General features: G+C 32.8%; 1 protein-coding gene across 1 annotated transcript in view; it reads left to right on the top strand.

Annotated features, from left to right (window-relative positions):
• G6P (Glucose-6-Phosphatase) overlaps positions 1-14948 on the top strand; it is a 38910-nt gene extending 23962 nt beyond the window's left edge. Inside the window, exon 6 of the mRNA XM_081735657.1 lies at positions 66-14948. Coding sequence (XP_081591783.1) covers positions 66-580 — 515 coding nt within the window. The 3' untranslated portion in view covers positions 581-14948. The remainder of the gene's footprint in view (positions 1-65) is intronic.
• The last annotated feature ends 6100 nt before the right edge of the window (positions 14949-21048 follow it).

The raw sequence follows: 21048 nt of genomic DNA, 5'->3' as shown, positions 1-21048 counted from the left end.
TGTAAGTTTACAAAATGAGGTCTTATGTGTTGCTAATCTACTAATGCTATTATTTTATTTGTTAGGTATTATAGTAGCAAAGTATGTGGCGAGTAAGATGAATGAGTTGCAGGTGATCTCTCGGGGAACAGCTCTTAAACTTAGCCTCGGGATGATAGCTACTTCATTTGCTTTCTATTGGACTCAGAAAGCTTTTGGCATTGACCCTCAATGGTCGATTCATCTAGCGTTCAAATGGTGTTCTAACATTAACTACATCCATGTCAGTACAACTCCTCTGTATTCATTAGTGAGGGATTGTGGAACTGCCCTCGGCCTCTCCCTCGCCCTCAGTGCTCGACATTCCCGTGGCATGAATGAAGACGATAAGGAGCCTGATAACATGTCATATATCGCCGCTAAGGTCATCTGCACTAGTTTACTCGTCATTGGTGAGAATCAGCTGGAGAAGTATATACCTGGAAGTGATGCCCGTATATTTTATGTATGTCATTATCTGTTAGTTGCTCTCTTAGTGTACTTGATGCTTGCGACGATTCCGTGGCTGTGTTCGTCTCTAAAGAAGAGAAAGGAAGATTGAAGAAAGCAAACTTATTGCTTTCTTGTGTTATCAACAGTTGGAAAATGCGTACGCGCACAACAGTGACGTAGCCAGGGAATGTAGTTTCTCTCTTATCAATACATGTAATGTCATAATTTACATGTTACAGCTTGATTGATTGGCACAATTTATTTTTCACCTATTAGTACAAAATAAAGCTCTCTGAATCATTGTTATTATGTATTTTTAGTTGAAACAACTATATTGTTATATATAGCTCTCTCTGTTTATCGTCTGTATTCAAATTCATATCAACACGTACATTCTACAAGGAGTATTATGTTAAAATTTAAATTTGTGCATGGTAGCAGTTAAATACACACACACACACACACTTTGACAAACTATTAAATTTTGATTCTATTTTGATGCCTTTTGGTAGTTATTTAGTTTTCATAAAACTCAGTTTTCAATTGTTGAGAGTAAAATTAACTTACAAGATATCTCTACATTTGTCTTAGATGCCTTAATAGCAAATACCAATTACTCTCTGAGGATTTGTTTATTCTCTCGGAACAATGGAAAATAAAAATCACATTACATAGAAACTTATAACAATTTCAGTCTTACAAATAACTATATCTTAAAGTACTTATCACTTCCATATTTGATATTACAATTTATTGGAAGACAAATTTCTTACCCAGAATAAATGAAAAATGCTTACGAAATTTCAGATCTAAATCCAATAGCCAGATCAAAAAGTTTGGTCGCCATCTTTCTTCGCAATTTAAAGGCGAACAAAGTAAAGACCAAATCGTATCAGCAAATTGAAATATTTGATCGGGAACGGTGATCAGAAATTTCTTGCCCCATTTTAGAGAGCTTAGTAAATATTCAAATATTTTAAAGCCGAGTTCGCTATAAGCTGTCGTTTCCTATACTTTGAAAAAATACTAAAAAGTGCTAGGTCAATAATTGACCTAATAGATTTAACTATTTATTATAATGCCTATATTAAAATTCGTCAGAATATATTCGCAAAATATTATATTATATTTTATAGAAAATATGAAAGTATATTTCGTGCTGGAAGCGATTGCAGGAATAGAAAGCAAGCCATATGTGTATACAAACGTGGAACACTACTTCCTGTCTACATTAGATACTGGTAGTGTTTTTTTTTTTTTTTTTTTTTCTTCCTTTTCTCTTCTTGGAAGAATTAGATGCCAGTACTCAACACGTTTGTTACTGTACGTCAGGGTTTCTCAACCTGGGGGTCGCGATAGGGTTCGATGGGGGTCGGGATCGAAAAGATAAGAGGAAGAGAGAAATGTAATTAGAATCTAGTACCAGAGAATATTTTTAAATATTATTTTGAGTTTTGTTCTGATAGGCATATTTTTATTTTTATACATGCTGTTAAGAACAACAAAAAAGGCCTACTAAACATTTTTAACAGGTGCAGAGTTGTTTAAAAATCCATTTAAATGAGAGAGTTACGATATGAAACTAATGAGAACTGCATATTAAAATATCAGAAAAATACAAATGCAACAAAACTTGCATATTGAAATACAATTAAAATTGAAAGCTAATGAGATACCTGAGCATGGTGTGATTTCACTAGTGCGGACGTACACTATGAAGTCATTTAAAATGCTCAGTAACCTTTTTAACAAAAATTAGAAATCACTTTATTTTTTATGATGTGACTCAAAATTAAGGGAGTTACGAAGTTTCAAAATTTTCAAACAGCCTCCATTTTGAAAGAGTATGACGGATCGGATTCGATATTTGTAATATGAATGAACTGACCAAATTTGGTTTCAATCCATTCGCTTTTAGGAAAGTTACTGTATCCAGTATATACAAGAAATGGATTTTACTATAATGGAAATAGATGGATATCGTGAGATCTCCTCACTAGATATATTAAAAATTCAATACAAGCTTATTACAAACCAGAAATTATAAGAGGGTCGCTGGCAAGAGGATGTGATAAAATGTGGGTCGTGATAGAAATTAGGTTGAGAACCACTGCTCTACGTGTTCTGACTGGTTAAAAAGGAAATCGTCAAAATCTAAACAAGTGCAAGAATATATTGCCATGTATTGATAGCATTACCTTATGTAATATAGTTTTCTTCCAGTCTTTGAATCGATATATATTGAAATATTCATTTTATAAATACGAAAAAAATAATAAATAAATAAATAAATAGAGAATTAGCATCTTTTTAAATGCATTAGAAAAAAGGGGTCCGGTAGTGCGTACCGCCAGAAAAAAAAAAAAAACTGGTTACTGAACATGCCTGCAGAATAATGATAAAATTAAACTTTCCGATAAACTTTGCTCCTCTTAAATTGTATTTTGTTGAAAAAAAAATTGTGTTTAATTTTATCATAGTAGAGAGGTAGTCAATTCCTATGATATTGCTTTAACATTTTACACATCTGCATCTTCTTTCTCGTATTATTACTACTTAAAATCAATCTTATATGGAAAATTCATTGATTTCAATATCAATTTTGTTTCCAGTAGGATTAACGTACATTTTGATAATTCAAATAAGAATTTTTATAATACGTGAGATTCTTCTAGAACTAAGACCTGTGAGCCTCATTCTCACTAATTTTCTTTTTATGTTACTAGTTGAGCATGTTAAAGTTTACCCCAGTTGTTTTGTAGGTATATTATTCGTCTATCAACGATAGAAACAAACCTCGCTTTTTTTTCTTTTTTTTTCTTTTTTTTTTTTACTACTACTACTACTACTACACGATTTGACGTTCAACAGAATACATAGCATGTTCTTCATTCTTTTTAGGATATTATTGTAGATTGAATTAACATTCCATTTCTTAAAAACAGATTAAGTATTGGCTTATGCATATGTCGAAATAAGATATTTCCAATTCTTTAACATTATCTTGCACATTTTGTTAAGATTAACAATCGCCTATAATGTGCCCCTGGGAATTCTAAAAGGATTTTTTATAAAATTCAACTTATTCGACAGAAGTCACTAAAATCAGCAACAAGTTATTAACATTTTAATGATCAGTACATACACCAGTTCTCAGCTTGTGGTAAAAGCAATGTAAAAGCAATCCTTGATGTGACTTTTAATGCGTGTTACGTTTGCTTTTGTGTTGGTACCACTAAGGATTTAGGAATTAGATTTCTGGGCTTTCGGCATCTATGGCCATGTTAGCCCTTCACATCCCTTAACGAGCACACTATCCGGGAAAAGGGAAGGAAGGAAGCGGCCTGGGACCTATATGTTAGGTACCACCCCGGCATTTGCCTGCTGTGAATGAGGAAAACCGGGAATCGAACCCGACACCGCTCGCACCAAAGACGAGAGCGTTAGTGACTACGCTGTGCGGGCCACATGGTACCACTAAGTTGAGAGTTTGTGTGTGTACTGATCATTAAAATGTTAATAACTTATTGCTGATTTTAGTGTTTTGTGTGGAAAAAGGCGTAAGTTGAATTAAAAAGGAATTGTGAATCCGAAGCTCTTCTTCGCTTACTGTTTTACCGTTGAAAGCAACAGCATTGATTGTCAAAATTATACTAGGAATATAAAAATCCGCTTAGAATTCCTAGGTCCATTACTGTATATACATGAGTATTAGTTACAAATATTTTCTGTGCTTGTTCTTTCCTCAGTAGGCATATACAACTCATATAATTTAAAAATAAAAACATGAACCCTGGATACGTCACTGTAAGACAGTGTTGTAATGTTATGCCAGCTATCAAAGAATGCTTTGTGTAAAGCGCACTGTTACTTCAATGCTAGTCAGTTAACTCTTTATTGTAGCGTGTAAAATTGCCTTAAATTAACATTTACAATGGAGTGATTAAAATAAACTTGGCCTTGCTATGAGATTTACAACAATCTCGTCCAACTTTCTCTGATCTCAGTGGCGTCTGAAAGGGAACAGGCATTTCTTCTATAGTTGCAGCGTCATGCTCAAATATATGCTTTATTAATAATATACTATGTGTTGAACTTATGTGTGTTATATATTAAACGACTCTTGATCGTGTGAAAGAATATTTTTCATTGACATGATAAGTGAATGACGTCCTTAGAATATACACAATATGGAGATACTGTAACGTGTTATGTATGAAATTTCTGCTCTGGCATGAGAACTTTAAATGAATTTCTTCAATATCATCATAAAATATTCACTAATCCTACTGAAGTTTAAAGAATCAGGTCATACTGTAGTACCTTATTCCATGATGATTGTCATTGAGTTTCTTTATCACTAGAAAATTTTCGACAAGCTGCTTGGTTTCTTCTACAGTAGTACATGTATTTAGGAACTAAAGAATCTGATTAGAAAGTAACCACTATGAAGCTGAATAATAAATACAGAAAGTAGAAGGAAAGTTACACACAAAAGAAAGACAACGAGAATGTAAAATTGTGCATTGAGACTTTTTTTAAATTGTATTTTATTTTCTAACTGTTTCTTGAATATTTCTCTGCAAATTCTATTCCCGTGGACTACGGCGGAAATTCTTTAGAATAATTGACAATGACTGCTACTTATTTTGATCAGTCTCTCTGTTTGTAGAGATAGATTTTTCAGGACATTAGAAAATTACATTATGCATGTGATCCATTAAGTGTTTTGACAAACATACTAAGGAGAAAAGGAATGTTGAAAGGTGATCTAGTTATAAAATATTCGACAAGAATCATCACTGAATGAGGTACGTATAGTGGTATTTCATAAAAAGTTAATATGTATATGTTTTAATGGATAACTTTGAGGCAGAAACCGTATCATATGCGACGATGGACAGAAAACTGGGAAATCTGTCGAGGGAAGGGTAGTCATTGCTTGGTTTCGGTTCCGATGCGTACTTTATTTTATTTTATTTTATTTTATTTTATTTTATTTTATTTTATTTTATTTTTTTTTTTTTTTTGGAACACCATTTTGATATTGTTCTTGTTATTACTGTGTATTGAAAGGTCGATTCCGCTTCTCATGCTTGCCTTATGCAAGCAAATATAGATTGATATATATTGGTTTCGAAGAATAATAACATTGACCACAAAGAAAAATTCTTTAAAAATAATAATAATAATTGCAAATTTAAAAATAGTAAAAGATACCGAAAATTTCTATTCTTCTTTAATAAACATATAAATTTCCTTGTTATACAGTATAAGTACACGAGTGATTTTACTACGCTATGAAAGATTGAGAAACTGTGTTTTAAGGCCAGTGAATTGTCAACAGCTTATCTAAGTTCGTTACAACTGCACTTGTAAGTTCAATGCCAATATATTCACCTGTGGAAACTTCCCGTAAGTGGCAGGAACAGATAGGCATTTTTTTCAGATTATATATAAAAGAGGCAAGGACAATAGATAAAATATTGGGAGTATTAGAAAATAGATAAGATACAATTATTTGGAATTGACTCTCAGATGAACTTTTTTGTTATTACCGTGACTTTCCATCAAACATCCGGGCTCTAGTTGTAAACGTGCATGTAGGCTTGAAAATAATAATAAAAACTTGGCAATCGATATGAGTTAACAGCAGATCCAATAGTAATTATAAAGTTCGGAATATAATTGTGCAACTGTCCGTCTTGAATGAAATGTTCCTTGTTAATTTTGTCATTTTATTTGTTGTGAAAATTAATTAATGGCATTATTCTTTGAAAGTAATGTCGTTCGAATATCCTCCTTTGCTTCGGGATTCGGAAGGTTCAATTTTGCACCACTTTTGCACACATATTGCGTGGTAAATTCGCAATGATGTGTTCATTGTTTCCTTTCAGTTCGCGAATTGTTTGTGGCTTATTTTCATAGACGTGAGACTTTAGAACCCCATAGATCCAGAGGATAGAGATTACATGATGTGAACGGCCAGTTCGTACAGAACAGAAGTGCAGAGTAGTCCATTCCACCCATCAAATCAGAGGAAAACATTGAACATGATATTCAAAACATAATGTAATGGGTTACATTTCATAATTCAAATATACAGGATGGAACATTTATCTTGATACGCCCTTGTAACTTTTAAATTAATAGATACAAAACGATGGAACTTGGTGTTATCCAATTATCGACAGCGAACATTGTTTGACGTATACTGGGATACAACCAGATTTACAGTGTGCTGTCAACCAAACATAAAGTAGTACTTTTTTTTTTTCAAGTGACATTGCGTCAGCTTATTACATATTTCAAATTTACATATTAAACGCATCCTTTTTATGCAGTGTTGCAAACTAAGGACACTAACTATATCAGAATTATATTTAAAAAGTACCAAATTTTGGAGCCTTCTATAACAGTAATAATACAAGTAAGATAGATGGAGCAACTGATATCCAAAGTACGTTAGTGTTGAATACTACGGTCATCATATGATGTATTTCGAACAAATAGAAACGAAGTTACAATTAATTGAAATGTTTACTTTCTTCATACGACTTTATTTCGAAAAATCTACGTAGGTAAGTATCACATCCAATGTAAGCAGGTGGTTTTGAATGAGACCTAAAAATCATCAAACCGTTTACAGCAATTCAATATCTCAAACTGTTCTGGGGTCGCGATGGCTCAGTGGTAGAGCGTTAAGCTCTGCGTGTATGGGGTTCTTGGTTCGATTCCAGCTCGCGCCAAGTGAGCTTTGTGGTGGACAGATACCGTGTGCTGGGTTTCTGTGGGTTCTCCCGTGTCCTTCCACTTTCTTAATTCCACCATTTCATTCATTTCACATAACCGTCTTCTTTAGCCTAGCCGACATAACTGTGGACGTTAAACTTAAAGATTTCATTTTTTCAAACTGTTCCGGAGATATGAAAAAAAAGGGTAAAATTTGCTATAGTGCTTAAATTGGCGTACTTATGAAAACTTTTTAGAAAACGCTTGTTGCTTTCCTTTTGTGCCAGACAGAATTTTCAGCAGTGTTATAAACTTTTTAGTGTTTTATCTTATGTCCAGAACGATTTAAGATACCAAATTTCTGTAAACGGCATTTTGATATTTGCATCTATTGAAAGCCATCTCTGATTGGATGAGGTAGACATCTAAGCAATTTTTCGAAATAAGGGCTTTTGAAAGAAGTCAAATTTTCAATCTCTTGTAACTGTGTTTCTGTTCATTCGAAATCCCCTATATCATGACCATAGAATTAGACACTCAAGTATTTCAGATGTGCATGGGACCCATTCGTACTAGAATAGACTTTGGTGGAGAAAATATTTAGTAGATTCAGTATCAAAGAAAGTTGAATGAGTTTGTTGTATCACTTTGCCTTATCTTAATGGCAATCGTTATATCTGGATACATTAAATATGGATAATAAATTTTATTTGTAATGTTTGAATGTGTTTCAGTACAAAGGAAAGGTAAGTGCTGGTAAGGGCAGGTTGCTTATGGTGCTTCAACATATGCATATAGTTCTGCTAGAATTATTGCAATAAAAGTACTCATTTGTAAATGTACTGTCTTTTATTTATGTGAGAAAAAAAAAGAATTATAGAAAATAAATGTATTTATTATTTATCATTAAGTGGGTCGGTGCAGTAAATGTAGAAAAAAATGTGTTTACATATGTAAATTCGTGATTAGAAATCATAGATTATAGGTCACAGTGTTACTGTTGTGAAAGCATAGTTATAATCATCTCTAGTAACCTGGGTGTAAGCATCATTTTGTCTGTTCACAGAGAGAAAAGAAATTTCTGAAATTCGAGACATGTACTGCATATAATACAGTATAATGTTGTGTAAAACACTTGAAGCTCACATACTAGATATTAAAAGTTTCTTGTTTTATGATGTTCTATGAATAAGCAAAGTAATGTTGAAAATGAATAGCTTATATAATAGAATATGCTGTTACTAGCTGTATCCATCGAACAGCTCCTCTAAATCTGAAAACTTTTTTTCTATTTTTAGAAATTTATTCAACTTGAAAAACCCTTCGTTATGGTAATTACAGGCGAAAATTGTTTTTATTTCTTAATCCGATCCAGTAAAGATATGAAAGTAGTTTATTGGCGTATGTAAATATGAATTAAGAACGGGTTGAAATGTATTTGTTTTACTAGTACTGATAGTAATTAGTTCAGAAGAAAGAAATAAAACCAGTCGGAACGAGTTGGTGTAACGCGATTTTTGTCTCATAAGGTCGCATCTGTAAATATCTGTTCTTAATTTATTTATTTGTTAACTTGCGTGTACTGACTGCTCTTTTGCCGCATTCATATTACTTTGACTTCTTTTCAACTTCAGTAATAAGTGTAATTTCGTGCAGAAAAGAACTGCCTTAGCATTGAACAGAAGCTGGTTTTACATTTTAACATTAAACATTTTCGCATTAACCCGATAACTATAATCAGTTTCCCGTGTGGTTGCTTTAAGATTTATGTAAAATAAGTAGCGAAAGAAATATGAAAATTAGGAGAGTATTAATAGCACTGTTAGACAACATATACTTGCAAAAATCTTACGTTTTCTTGTTGTTGTGTTCTTTTTAAAATCGTGTCTTTTCTTCTTCCTTCACTATCTGTCAGTGTAAACTACGTGTCTTTGTAGCAGTCTTCATGTACTCTTCTGTTTTTTCATGGTGTCAAAGTTTGTTTGAATTACTTTGTACCACAACTTTATACGAATTCATCTTGTTTGAATCTTAACTAAATACATATCATATCTCAAATCAGATAAAGAACTTCTAATTGGGCGGTTTTTCGCTATAGCTATACTGAAATTATGTTTACTTTCACCCAAAACTAGGTTTATTTTTTTGCTTACTGCTAGATAATTAGAGAAGTTGTTGAACGACTGAAGAGAAGTTGCACAGCAACGTTTTTTCTTAACAACATTGTTTGTATCAATTATTTCTGATGGGATCGGAGTAAATTTCTGCATGTAAAGAATTTTCTCTTTCATATATAGGAAATCGTGTCAAACATCCGAAAGAAAACAATCTAAGGAAATGAATTTTTGGGTATGACTATAGAAAAATGATGCGAAGACAAGAAACTCATATCCGTCCACTTCAGCCTCAAAGAACTGGTATAGTTAGTTACATTTTTCAAACTTCGTGAATAAGTCATGCGAAGTAATTTTGGTCCAAATGGGACATATCAAGATCCAGGATACAAGCGCAGCATTAAATAATAATAATAATAATAATAATAAATATATATGTCTAACGTGTGATTTTTCAAAAATGTTATAAAGGCAGTAGGGAGGGAGCGAGATTAAAACAGTATCTTTCTCAACTTTGAAGAAATGGAGTTTTCCGTGGAAATTTACTCAAATTATACCAGGAAAACTTTTAGCGTTCTTTTATCGATTTACTCGTGTCTTGTCCACACACTTTAAAGTAGATTGAAATCTTCTAGTTCTTATCTCGTTTTATGCTTTTGTTGCTGTCTGTTTAAAAAACTTGGAAGCTTTCTTGTACAGAAAACCAACTGTTTAATTTACTTTCATATATTCTTCAATTTGTCTTCATTTTTTAAAAATGTATCGCTGAAGAAAAAAAGAATTCAATGTAATATGAACTGTGGCATGATTATTTTTAAGTTTTATATAAATTTTTATATTGTATATGAAGTAAAAATGACGTATTTCTCTGTTATAATTTTATTTAAGTTATTGCCTTCATTCAGTAGTATCTTGTGTTGTGAATATCTTGTCGTAAAATTCAAGCTCTGTTTTACAAAATATAACTCCAGAAGGCACTGAAAAAAATGACCCCTGAAATGATGACATAAGCACACTCGGTGTATGATGTTTTATTGATGATGATATTAAATTTGAATTTTGTGTTAGAAGAATGTACACTGTGTGAATTCCGCAGCTTAATTTTGAAGGGTTTTTTTTTTTTTTTTTTTTTTTTTTTTTTTTTTTTTTTTTTTAAGTTAAAACAAGAAATGCATAATGGAAATTGATCATTCTAAAGACTGAATCTTGATTCTTTCAAGCTGCGTGAATAATAACGTATGTTTCTTAGAAACAGCAGAGAATAGGCAGATATATCTATAAATGATAAACAGTTTTCTGTAAAATGAAGGATTTCTTAATTTGTATGGAAAGTACTTGTAGTTCATTGTTGAGGGTAGCTGCTTTGATTTCTGTTGCTGACTTTATGAAATGTAAACTATCTTAAAGTTTATGTTATCCGTTGAAGAAACAGGTTATAAACTCAAAACAATTATTTCTTTCAATGTTTCAGTTCAGAAATAAGAGGGTACTTTTTGTCTTCCTGTAGGATAGGGTTCTTGAATAATAAAAGTATTGAGATCCAGTTTTCATTGCTAAAATGAATCGTAAATAATGTACACAAAAAAAAAAAAAAAAAATGATTTTATTTCATTTTAGATACCGGTTAATTGCACTGCCAAATTCATGCAAGGAACACAACTGAAATAAAGAGAACTCTACTTTAATTAAGCTAATTTCCAATCTGAAAAAGTCTTCCCCTCTGGTGGCTAGCGCGTCTGCCTTTGGTGTGCGTAGTCCCGGGTTCGATTCCCAATGGGAGAGCATAATAATTTAATTTCACAATCCTTCTTTTCCATTAATCACCCATGAGATGTTAAACTAAAAAAAAAAAAAAAAAAAAAAAAATAGTTTTTTCCAGTATGGAAAGCTGAACTGAACTTGGTAAGAAGGCTAGTTTACTCAGTTTCGATAAATTGTCAGAATTCAAGATTCATTTGGTTTTAAGCAGAAGAAGGTTCGTAGTGAATCGAACACGTAAACAGCAATCTGTTCGCTAGACCATTAACAGAAGTAATTCTTATCTACATATATACTTTTTTTCGCTCTTCACTAAAACATGAAATTTCGTGTAACTTACGTGCCATTAATTGACTCTGCCTTATCCTAATAAATTGATGAAAATAAATAAAACTTATAATTGTAAATGCTGAAGAAAATATTAACATATATTTTTGTATTTACCTTAAATAAAGCATGCTTGTAGTTTCTTGATTTAGAATTTGCGAGTAGTTCTGGCTAAAAGTTGGGTAAAATTTAGAGAATGTGAAATGTTACGGTAATAAAAAAATAAGTAAACTGGAAAAATAGCTTAAAGAGATAAATGGACGTATATTTGAATTGTCAGAAACTTACCTAATTAAGCGCCACTAATACTTTCAGATCATATGGTTTCAACGACAAACTGTCATCATCATCAGTGGAGAAACTTAAGATACAAAGCACAGTTTGCAGTTTACATTATAAAATGTTGCCTTCTACTTTTTTGCACTGAAAATATATTGTTGATATGGATGAAAACTTGTGAATCACTTGAATTACTTGGCACTGGTGATGAAATGAGAACCAACTGTTAAAAAAAAAAAAAAAAATTAAAAATATGAATAACGTAAGACTGAAGGTCTCACTTTTAGGTTACAAGGTGAGAAATTTAGTGCAAATATTGAAGTGCAGTTCTAAATTTACCAAGATGTTTGAAATCAATGTCTTAATCTAATTTCATCCTTTTCTTAGTGTGAAGTTTTACAGTTGGAAAATTCAGTATTATAGTTAACCGTCGTTTTCCCATTTTTCATACTTTCAGTTTTCAGCAGGTAGTTCTCTTTCTTCATCAGTGCCAAGTAATACAAGTTTATACCCATACCAACAGTATATTTTTTGTACAAAGAGGTATAAGTCAGTACTGCATAATATTAAGATTTGGAGATTTTTTTTATATCGCCACTGATGATGATAAGAGGTTTGCGGCTGCAACTATATGACCTTTAAGTATTAGTGGGGTTTAATTAGGTAAATTTTTAACAAATAAATAGAAAGTATAAACAATGTGATTTATTAAATTTATATTTGAATAATAGTACTAATTTCCAACACCGACCCACTAATTAAGTGGAAAGCAGTTTTTAGTGTTTGTTATTTTTAAAAAAATGATGATTGGTAGAGAAATGAGGGTATTGTTGACAATATGTACTCCTTGTAGAAGTACTGACCATAATTAAAGAATTATGGTATAGAAGTGTGTGCACTTAGTTCTATTGTGCAAATTCTTCCTTAATGTGTGATGATGAATTTTGTATAACTCAAGAAGTTCGAAGTGCAGGCATTAAATGAATGTCTACGCTCCATTTACTTAAGAAGGGTTAACGAATTAGTTGAACAAGTTTGTATAATGATTATCTAGAAGTACTGAATAGATAGTGAAATTTCGAATTGAGTAATTGGAGTTAACGTCTTTCAAATAAGTTAAGTTATAGGATTACTCGAAACTTGTTTCAATCTTAGTTAAAATTTTTACAGTATATAATGCTAGTAACTTTGTTGACCGCAATTGTGATAAGGTTCTTGTTAGAATTCTCATTATAATGATTATAGCACGTAATTTTCAGCATTTTACACCTGAATAGTGTACGTATAAATAAAAACTGAGTGAATTAAGTCTCAGAATAATACATAAGTCTTGGCAAAGAGCCATATTTTCGTGGGATTACAGAAAACTACACTAACATCGGTTTAATTTTGTCGTGGAATGGAAATTTGAGTCAACTTTTACAGTCCTAAGTAGAAATCCTTTAGTCAGATGTTTTGTGGTATACTTCTAGAAAATTATCGCAAAATTAAAAACATTTTCTGTTTGCTTTATAAATTCTTACGTAAACGAAGGAGTAAGCAATTTAACTGTTAAATGTGAACAAAAGAATTCTCGTGCCTTAAAACAGCCAAAAGACATCAAACCTGCGTACAGTTTCGAGGCACTCCTCACATCATTTTTGGCACATGAGGCCGCGGTGGCTCAGTGGTAGAGCCTTCACCTCTGATGCATGGGGTCCTTGGTTCGATCCCACTTTGTGCCAAGTGAGCTTTCTGGTCGACAATCACCGTGTGCGTGGGTTTGCTTGGGGTTCGCCCGTTTCCTCCCACTTTTCACTCCACCATTTCATTCATTTCTCATAATCACCGTCTCCTTTATTCTAGCCGGCATAACCGTGAGACGTAAAGCCTAAAGATTTCATTTCAAGATTTAGTTCTTTGACACATCTGAAGAAAACATGCTGCTGCATAAAAAAGAGAATCTTGCTAAGAAGTATTTACCAAAGGTTTTTCGTTACACATACAATCGAAAGAGAAGAAAATTTTACTATTAAATTTCAATCTTATCTCATCATTTTGATGCACAAATAATTGATCTCATACATTTGTCTTCTATGTAGCACGTGTGCGTGGGTTTTCTCGGGGTTCTCACACGTCTTTCATTCCACCATTTTCATCCAATTCTTATCATCATTGTCTCCTTTAGTCTGGCCGGTATAATCGTGGGACGTGAAACTTAAAGATTTTATTTCAGTTTTTCTTAGAAAGAGCTGAGGAATGCCGTTAAACTTTGTGTAGATTTTATGTCTTTTGGATGTTTAAAGGAGAAGATTTTTATTATTTTTTATTATGTACAGTTAGTAGGTATGTATCACATCATATGAATTATTAATGTAATTAAGTATATTGTGCAGCATGTGCAATTGTGCAACATGATAGATTTCTTTGTGTTAATAGTTTCAAAAATGGTGAAACTAAGTGAACGTGATTAACATTGTAAATATGTTAATTGACCATTCATTCAGAAAAATCCCAATATCTGAGGAAAGCAAATTTTGAGGTCGTATCACCACTATACTACTATATGATCTCCTATTCTCAAGTTTGTACTAACGTAATCTTGCCATTATATGCTGTGGCAGCTCAAATATAGAAGTGTGTGCTGTGCAAGAAAGAACAAGCAACCGGGTAAAGTCTGTGTTGTGTATAGCTAATGTAATCAGTTATAAGTATATTCTGTATCACAGTTAAATGATTTGACATACGTCTCCTTTCTGGCGTGTTTTAATAGCACTTGGCAGCTTGATATTGCATTTATACAGCTAACAATCTTTTCTTACAACTTTATTATGAGATTTTTTAAAGAGGTAATTAAGAATTGAACTTTTATGATGTACTGATGCATGTTTTCCAGTTTGTTATAAAGGGTCCAGTTCGTCATTTTTGAAAATTTGATATTTGATATGCTACTCTTGATGAAAAAGATTATCATACCATTCCAATTCATAATCACTGCTTCGAAACATTTGAAATCAATATCACAACATTGTATACTATTTGATATGTGCCTGTTTGTTCTCATTCATTTTGTATGATCGCATGTCTCACGTATGAACTTCCCTCCATGCATTTTTGGGTCTTGTTGCTACAGCATTGTGTATATATATTATATGAGAAACATGTTTAACTTATTTTTTATGTACTTATTCTGTTACATATGCGAGCTAGTATATATAAATATATATATAAAGAAGTGTGTAGTTCAGCGTATGGCGTTGTTGCTATAAAAATATTAAATAATTAAAATTGTCTTTTAATTTACCCTTCGTTAAGTATTCAGTGACGGATTAGGATACATATTAGTAGGTAAAAATTCACTAAAATACCCAAATGGTAATTGCAAATCGCGCTACGTTTTAATGACCCCGTGTTATTACCCTTATGTTCGTGTTTTTAAGAAATTTTTCCTTTTGTAGAACTACGTATTTTGATTATGTACTGTTTGTATGTGAAAGTAATGTGTTGATCTGCACGTGTCACTCCTGTTACTGAGACTCTCAACTAGAAATTGTGTTCATATAACAGGCCTTTAGGGCCCAATTACAGTATTCTGTATAGTATTCTAAAGTGGTTCAATAAGTTAGCTCTCAAATCGATTGCAGACATACTACCGATATCTTAACTTTTATTTACCTTGCTCTACCTGTTATAAGAAGTACATATTCGCCACATAGGAGACTTCATTAGTACGTTCGTCTTAGCTTTCTGACAGCAAAAGAAATCTGTGTTTGCTAGCTTAGTTTCTAAGATAGAAACCTGAAGATGAATCTTATTTGTTAGTTCCTAACATCTATCTCATTGTTAATGATTTTGAATAAAAATAATACATCAAGAATGCTTCTCCTTTGCTCACGGGTTTCAAAATGAAAATTTGCTACTAGAGTAGCAGCAGAATCAAATTGTCAGGTATCTTACGAAGTTAATCTGTATCGTCTCTATCTAGTAGGTAACATGATTTGGGTTCCATATTTGGCTGGCATATCCTAAATTCGACCGCACGAAAAATGTGTACAATGTCTCGAACACATGCATCGTATTGAAGTTTCTACCTATTCTTACTACCAAGCCTAAGTTTCTCTATACTTCATTATTTATATTTCTTACATGAGTTTTAAACGACAAGCAGCTATCATAAGTTACACCCAGATCTTTCACTGATTCTGTGTTTTTAAGTAGAGTTCCTCTATCTGCGTCCACCACAAGTCTTTATGTTGATATACTAACAGCTACAAGAGAAAATCGACCTGTCATACGTTCGAGAAAACACTCATTGATATACTTCATTTCCGCTCTCTAAATCGTATTCTATCTGTTAATAAGACTTCGATGCACCGTCTCGATGGATTTTAAAACGTGTATCCTGGCTACGGGTTCAATTAGAATAACTAATAAAGAGTGTGTGCAAAATTACAAAATGTAATCGGATTTACAGACACCGATTTTATGAAATTACACAGTTTTGAGATCAAATTTCGCATTTAAAATATTCATCAAACGTTCATAGTTGGAATTCAAGGCAAATTACAAGTGTGACTGGAACGTAGGATACAATTTAAAGTAAGGAATTATAGGCACTGGAAGCATTTTAAAGTAAGTTGTAAATGTTAAAACTACAGTTCAATGCTTTAATTAGGCAGGAGCATAGGCAATCTGGTGTCGGTGTATATTATTTCATCTTGATTTACGGCTTCATGAAAGTAGAGAAAACAACGTAGTTGCTTCAATGTTCTAATATTATACACTTGTAATTCCAAAATTTCGATGCACTGCAGGTAAAGAATCATATTCAAATGATTTCACATGGTATTTGTAACGATCTTAGGTCAAGTAAGGTAAATATATTGAATTGGGTCATTCATAAGAATTAAACTATCAGGTGTCTACTCAAAATACGATTTTGAAAATATTTAACCCATTTCTGCCCACTGTCGACAAATGTCAACGTGATTTTCATAAGCTTCTGTAGGAAGTGCAAATAGTGTGAAGTACACATTATATTTTTGGTGCGAGTCGATACCCGCTGTCTACGGTAACCTAAGCAAACTTCCAGTTCGCGTTTTGTACTGTTCGTGGAGATGTTCACACGTAAAAGCAATGTAATAGCACTTCCAAGAGAAGTTCTTTTATAGTTATTGTTATATATTTACCACGGTCAATCGACAGTACGTTTTCTAAGATACGAGCTTATATTCACAAATACTTAGTTTGCTGTTATTAATTAAAACTGTTATATAAAAAAGTATTACTTCCATTGTTGTGTCGACATTCATCTACAGTGAGCACGAACGGGTAATCAGAATCTATTCCTTGCTGCGTTACATAACATATCATAGATTGGCTGTTTTAGTGCGGGTAGCACATGCATTTCCACTAAAATTGGAGGAAGTAACATTTAGTGATAATAAAGTATAATTCAGGTCAAAATGAGTACTTTATATTTTATGACAGTTTGAAATCAAAGTGAAACAATAATAATTTTGAAGCGGGGGCGTCATTTAGGGTGGCAGGGATCAATTTCCCTTTAGTTTCAGGTTTCAGATATAGTTAATAGTTCAGCATTATGTTTTAGCATCAGCTTTGGTATTATACGCGAAAATCATATGACTTAGTCTGACTAAAAGGATCACTAATGGGTAATGAAGATTTTTAATTTTACTGTAGTCGTTCGTGCTCACTGTCAACAAGTATCGACGTCTGGTATCTCGCACGTTATGAAGTGAAATCTCTGAAAAACATCCCGTGCATTCACTAATGTCCTGAATAATATGTGAAGGAAATCAAAATATTCAACAAAAAAATTGGGCAGAAATGGGTTAAGAGGAATAAAACAACACAGCGGTGGGTTGTTAATTTGCCTTTGGAAAAAGGTAGAAGAGAAAGGAATGGTTCTTGACAAGATATTTTCATAGCGATGATTCAAGGATATGAATCTTGTTCCTACAATAGAGAAAACTAATCAAAATGTATAGTTCTACAAGAAGCAAAATTTCTTAAAAATAGACACATGAAGAAGATGATAAGAGGCCGTTGAAACATAGCGTTGATTTTACCATTTCCATTTAGGTACTTCAGTGAGTATAATTCTAATTTTTAGTTATCTTCCGTTCTTCAGCTAGCCAGTTGAATAGGCTATTTTGAACTGTACAATGTGTTTCAATGTATTTTCGAGTATAAAGGAGTGTGCAGTGAAGGATAGTGATCCTGTATAAAAGTAGCACAATAGAATTTAGTTGGCATTTTATATTAGGCGTTCCGAATAGTAGGGACAAACTCAACAAATATTCGTGTCCTTTGCATTCTGAGCGATAAAAGTAATCGTCCATTTAGTTAATTAATGGGTATGAAACGCATTTGCATAATTTTCCAGAGATTTTGCAGTACCTCCTACTTCCGAGTAGTAACAACGAACTCAATACAGGCTTGTTTCCTGAAAATTAAGGCTCTGAACGGTGAAGCCGTTCGTCTATTTATTTTGAAATTATATTATGTAAAGAAAAGAAGGGGACCGACTTCCACAAATTATACATATAGGCACGAGAACTGGCTGCCACAGAGCACTTTGGTATAACTAGAACATCTCAAACGTAATTTCCGAGTTTGAGATTGCACCAACATGTGTTAAGTTTGCTCCTACTACTCGCAAGTCTTATACACAGAATGGCTAAAATGTCTTAATGCCGTTGATGTTGGAACTGCCTTCCCTTAATTAAAAATAAAATCCGGCCAAAGCAAATCACTTTTAATGAATAATAGTGTTTAAAAAGTTTGGGTAATGTACCATTGCTTTCATCAGCCACATTACCTTAGTATGTAATGGAGATAAAGTGTCTGATAAAGGCAATGGTACATAGGCGAATAATAACTTAAGTCAAGAAAAGAACTGATGAAACAGCGTATTGCTTTAATTCAGTGCCCAGACTTTATATACATACATAAGAAAAAACTAAACATTTTAAATTCGCAAGCTATGAAAAGAGCGTGAAACAAGTACTTCTGAGAAGACAAGGTTACTGCTTCCTTTTGTAATTGATGGGACAGGAGAGCATGTTGCTCGTTGAAAATCTTTCTGGAACCTTAGACTTAAGTTGGATACTATCACCCTTATTTTATTTCTTATAAGTAAGAGTATGGTTGACCTCGAAAACAACATAGGCTCTACCATATTAATAAAACTTTCCTAATACTTCACGGTGTTCATATAAGGCAGCGAAAGCGCTCAGTTCGGGAAACTCTGCGTTAATGCAAAACGACTTGCACATATTCGTCACCATTTTCTCAAAGCTTAATATTTCTTAGTATTCTGTTCTCTTGAATATGACGATCCATGGCCGCCTTTGCATGTAAGTATCGCCCGTTAGACGTGATTCAAATTCAGGATTTTTACAGCAAATACAGTTGATTTCAATATCTACTATGTGACAAGGCCAAGGCCATGGAAGTAGTCACATGACCATCGTGAAAATTCCAAGGGGTGATTTTTTCCAGTTCAATGTCTTAAACAACAATAATAATTACAATAAAAGAACCATCACTTCCAGACTATAACAACGCTGTATAGACAGGGCATTGGCAATCTCTGCGATCCTAAAAAAATGAAACAAAAAGTGTGATTGTTCAAAATTATAGATTTATTATTATTATTATTTATTAACTTGGTTCAAAGTTGTAGATACAACCTGTAAAGCTCATTTACACTGGAACTATTAGCCATAAAAAAAAAAAAAAAAAAAAAAAAAAAAAAAAAAAAAAAAGCCGGACAGAGCCTGTATTTAAAGATAACGTCCTGACATCCGTCTGGTGGACCTAAAGACAAATTCAAGGATGACAAGCCGAGCTACCGAATTCGAATTCGGGATATCCCGATTGTAGAGCGAAGGTGCTAACTACTAGCTACACTCGCTTTTTTTCTTTAAAAAGTAAACAAGAGACTTCACTTAACATTAGCAATAATGTTAAAATAATATGTAGAACGTTCTATAAGTCATTTTATCAGTTTAGTTACACATCATAGTTTTCTGTTCAGCGTAAAGGTACAATTGCCAATGGTATTGTTCAAAATGCCATTAGTTGTTAGCAAAACGTTGCAAACAGTGATTGACAATAAATTAAGGACATTAAATGACTGGATAATGGATTCTTATGTTGTGCACTTCCTCTCATCTTTAGCATGTTTCGACCATAATTTGAGCATAAACGTATTCTGTGGAAATATTATGTATCATTGCAGACAAAAAAAATATTATGTACCATTGCAGACCTTAACACAGCTCAGGACAAAAAACGACTTACGTTGCTCGAATAAATAATAGATTCATCTACAGCTAGACATGGCTGCAGTACGGGTTTAGTTTGAGTGTGTTGTTTGAATTTTATTTATAAATAATAATATTTAAATTTATAACATGCTCCTTTTATTTTTGTAACATTGTAGAGATGTGATTGTAAAATAATAATATTTTTTTTATTAATTTTTCAATAATTGTCAATATAATTCCCAAAGGATATGGAGGGAAATACAAATCACGAGTGATAATTGAAAGTAACGATTATACATATATTTTAAAAGTGAAAAGAATATCTGTTTGATATACTTGTTATACTCAGAGAACTTCAAAGCACAAGATGCAAATATATCCAAAACCTAATTTGCAGTTAAATATGCTTACTTACATAAATATTTTTCCTGAACTTATAATTTTGTAGAAATCCTATTGTCGAAGAATTTGAAGCTTAATATATGGCTGGTTTCAGTGAATAACCAGCTAAGTCGGGAAAAGTAAATTTTACAGGAGAGCAGTTTATAGGTAAATTTTAAAGCAATTACCTGGTTAATTTTGACATAACCAAATGTAACTTCCTCAATTTTAAGAATTCGCCTTAGCCGCTTCTACACAATGTAGAACTCACCAAAAGAAGCTTATACCTGTAAAATCTCAATTTTCAGAAAGTCGACTTAGCCGGTTATTCACTGGAACCAGCCATATAAAACGATAATCATGCCTGTTGTTCTGTATGGTTGCGAAACATGGTATCTTATTCTGACGAAAGAACGTAGACTGAAAGTATCTGAGAATATCCTGAGATATTCGGACCCAAGAAGAACGAAAATGGGGAATGCCGGAAATTTCATAACGAGAAACTACATAATTTATACTGTTTACCAAACATTATTAGAGTCATCAAATCTAGGAGACTCAGATGGACAGATCATGTAGCCAGAATGGAAGGAAGTAGAAACGCTTTCAAAGTTTTAACTGGAAATCCAATCGGAAAACTACCATTAGGAAGACCTAGGCGCAGATGGGAGGGCAATTTTAAGCTTGATCTCGCAGAAATAGGAATACAA

The sequence above is a fragment of the Thermobia domestica genome, chromosome 13 (assembly GCF_964235325.1).
Source record: "Thermobia domestica chromosome 13, izTheDome1.hap1.1, whole genome shotgun sequence".
Classification (NCBI taxonomy): domain Eukaryota; kingdom Metazoa; phylum Arthropoda; class Insecta; order Zygentoma; family Lepismatidae; genus Thermobia; species Thermobia domestica.
Note: the sequence above shows the minus strand (reverse complement) of the source record. Positions and strands in the feature narration are given on the sequence as shown.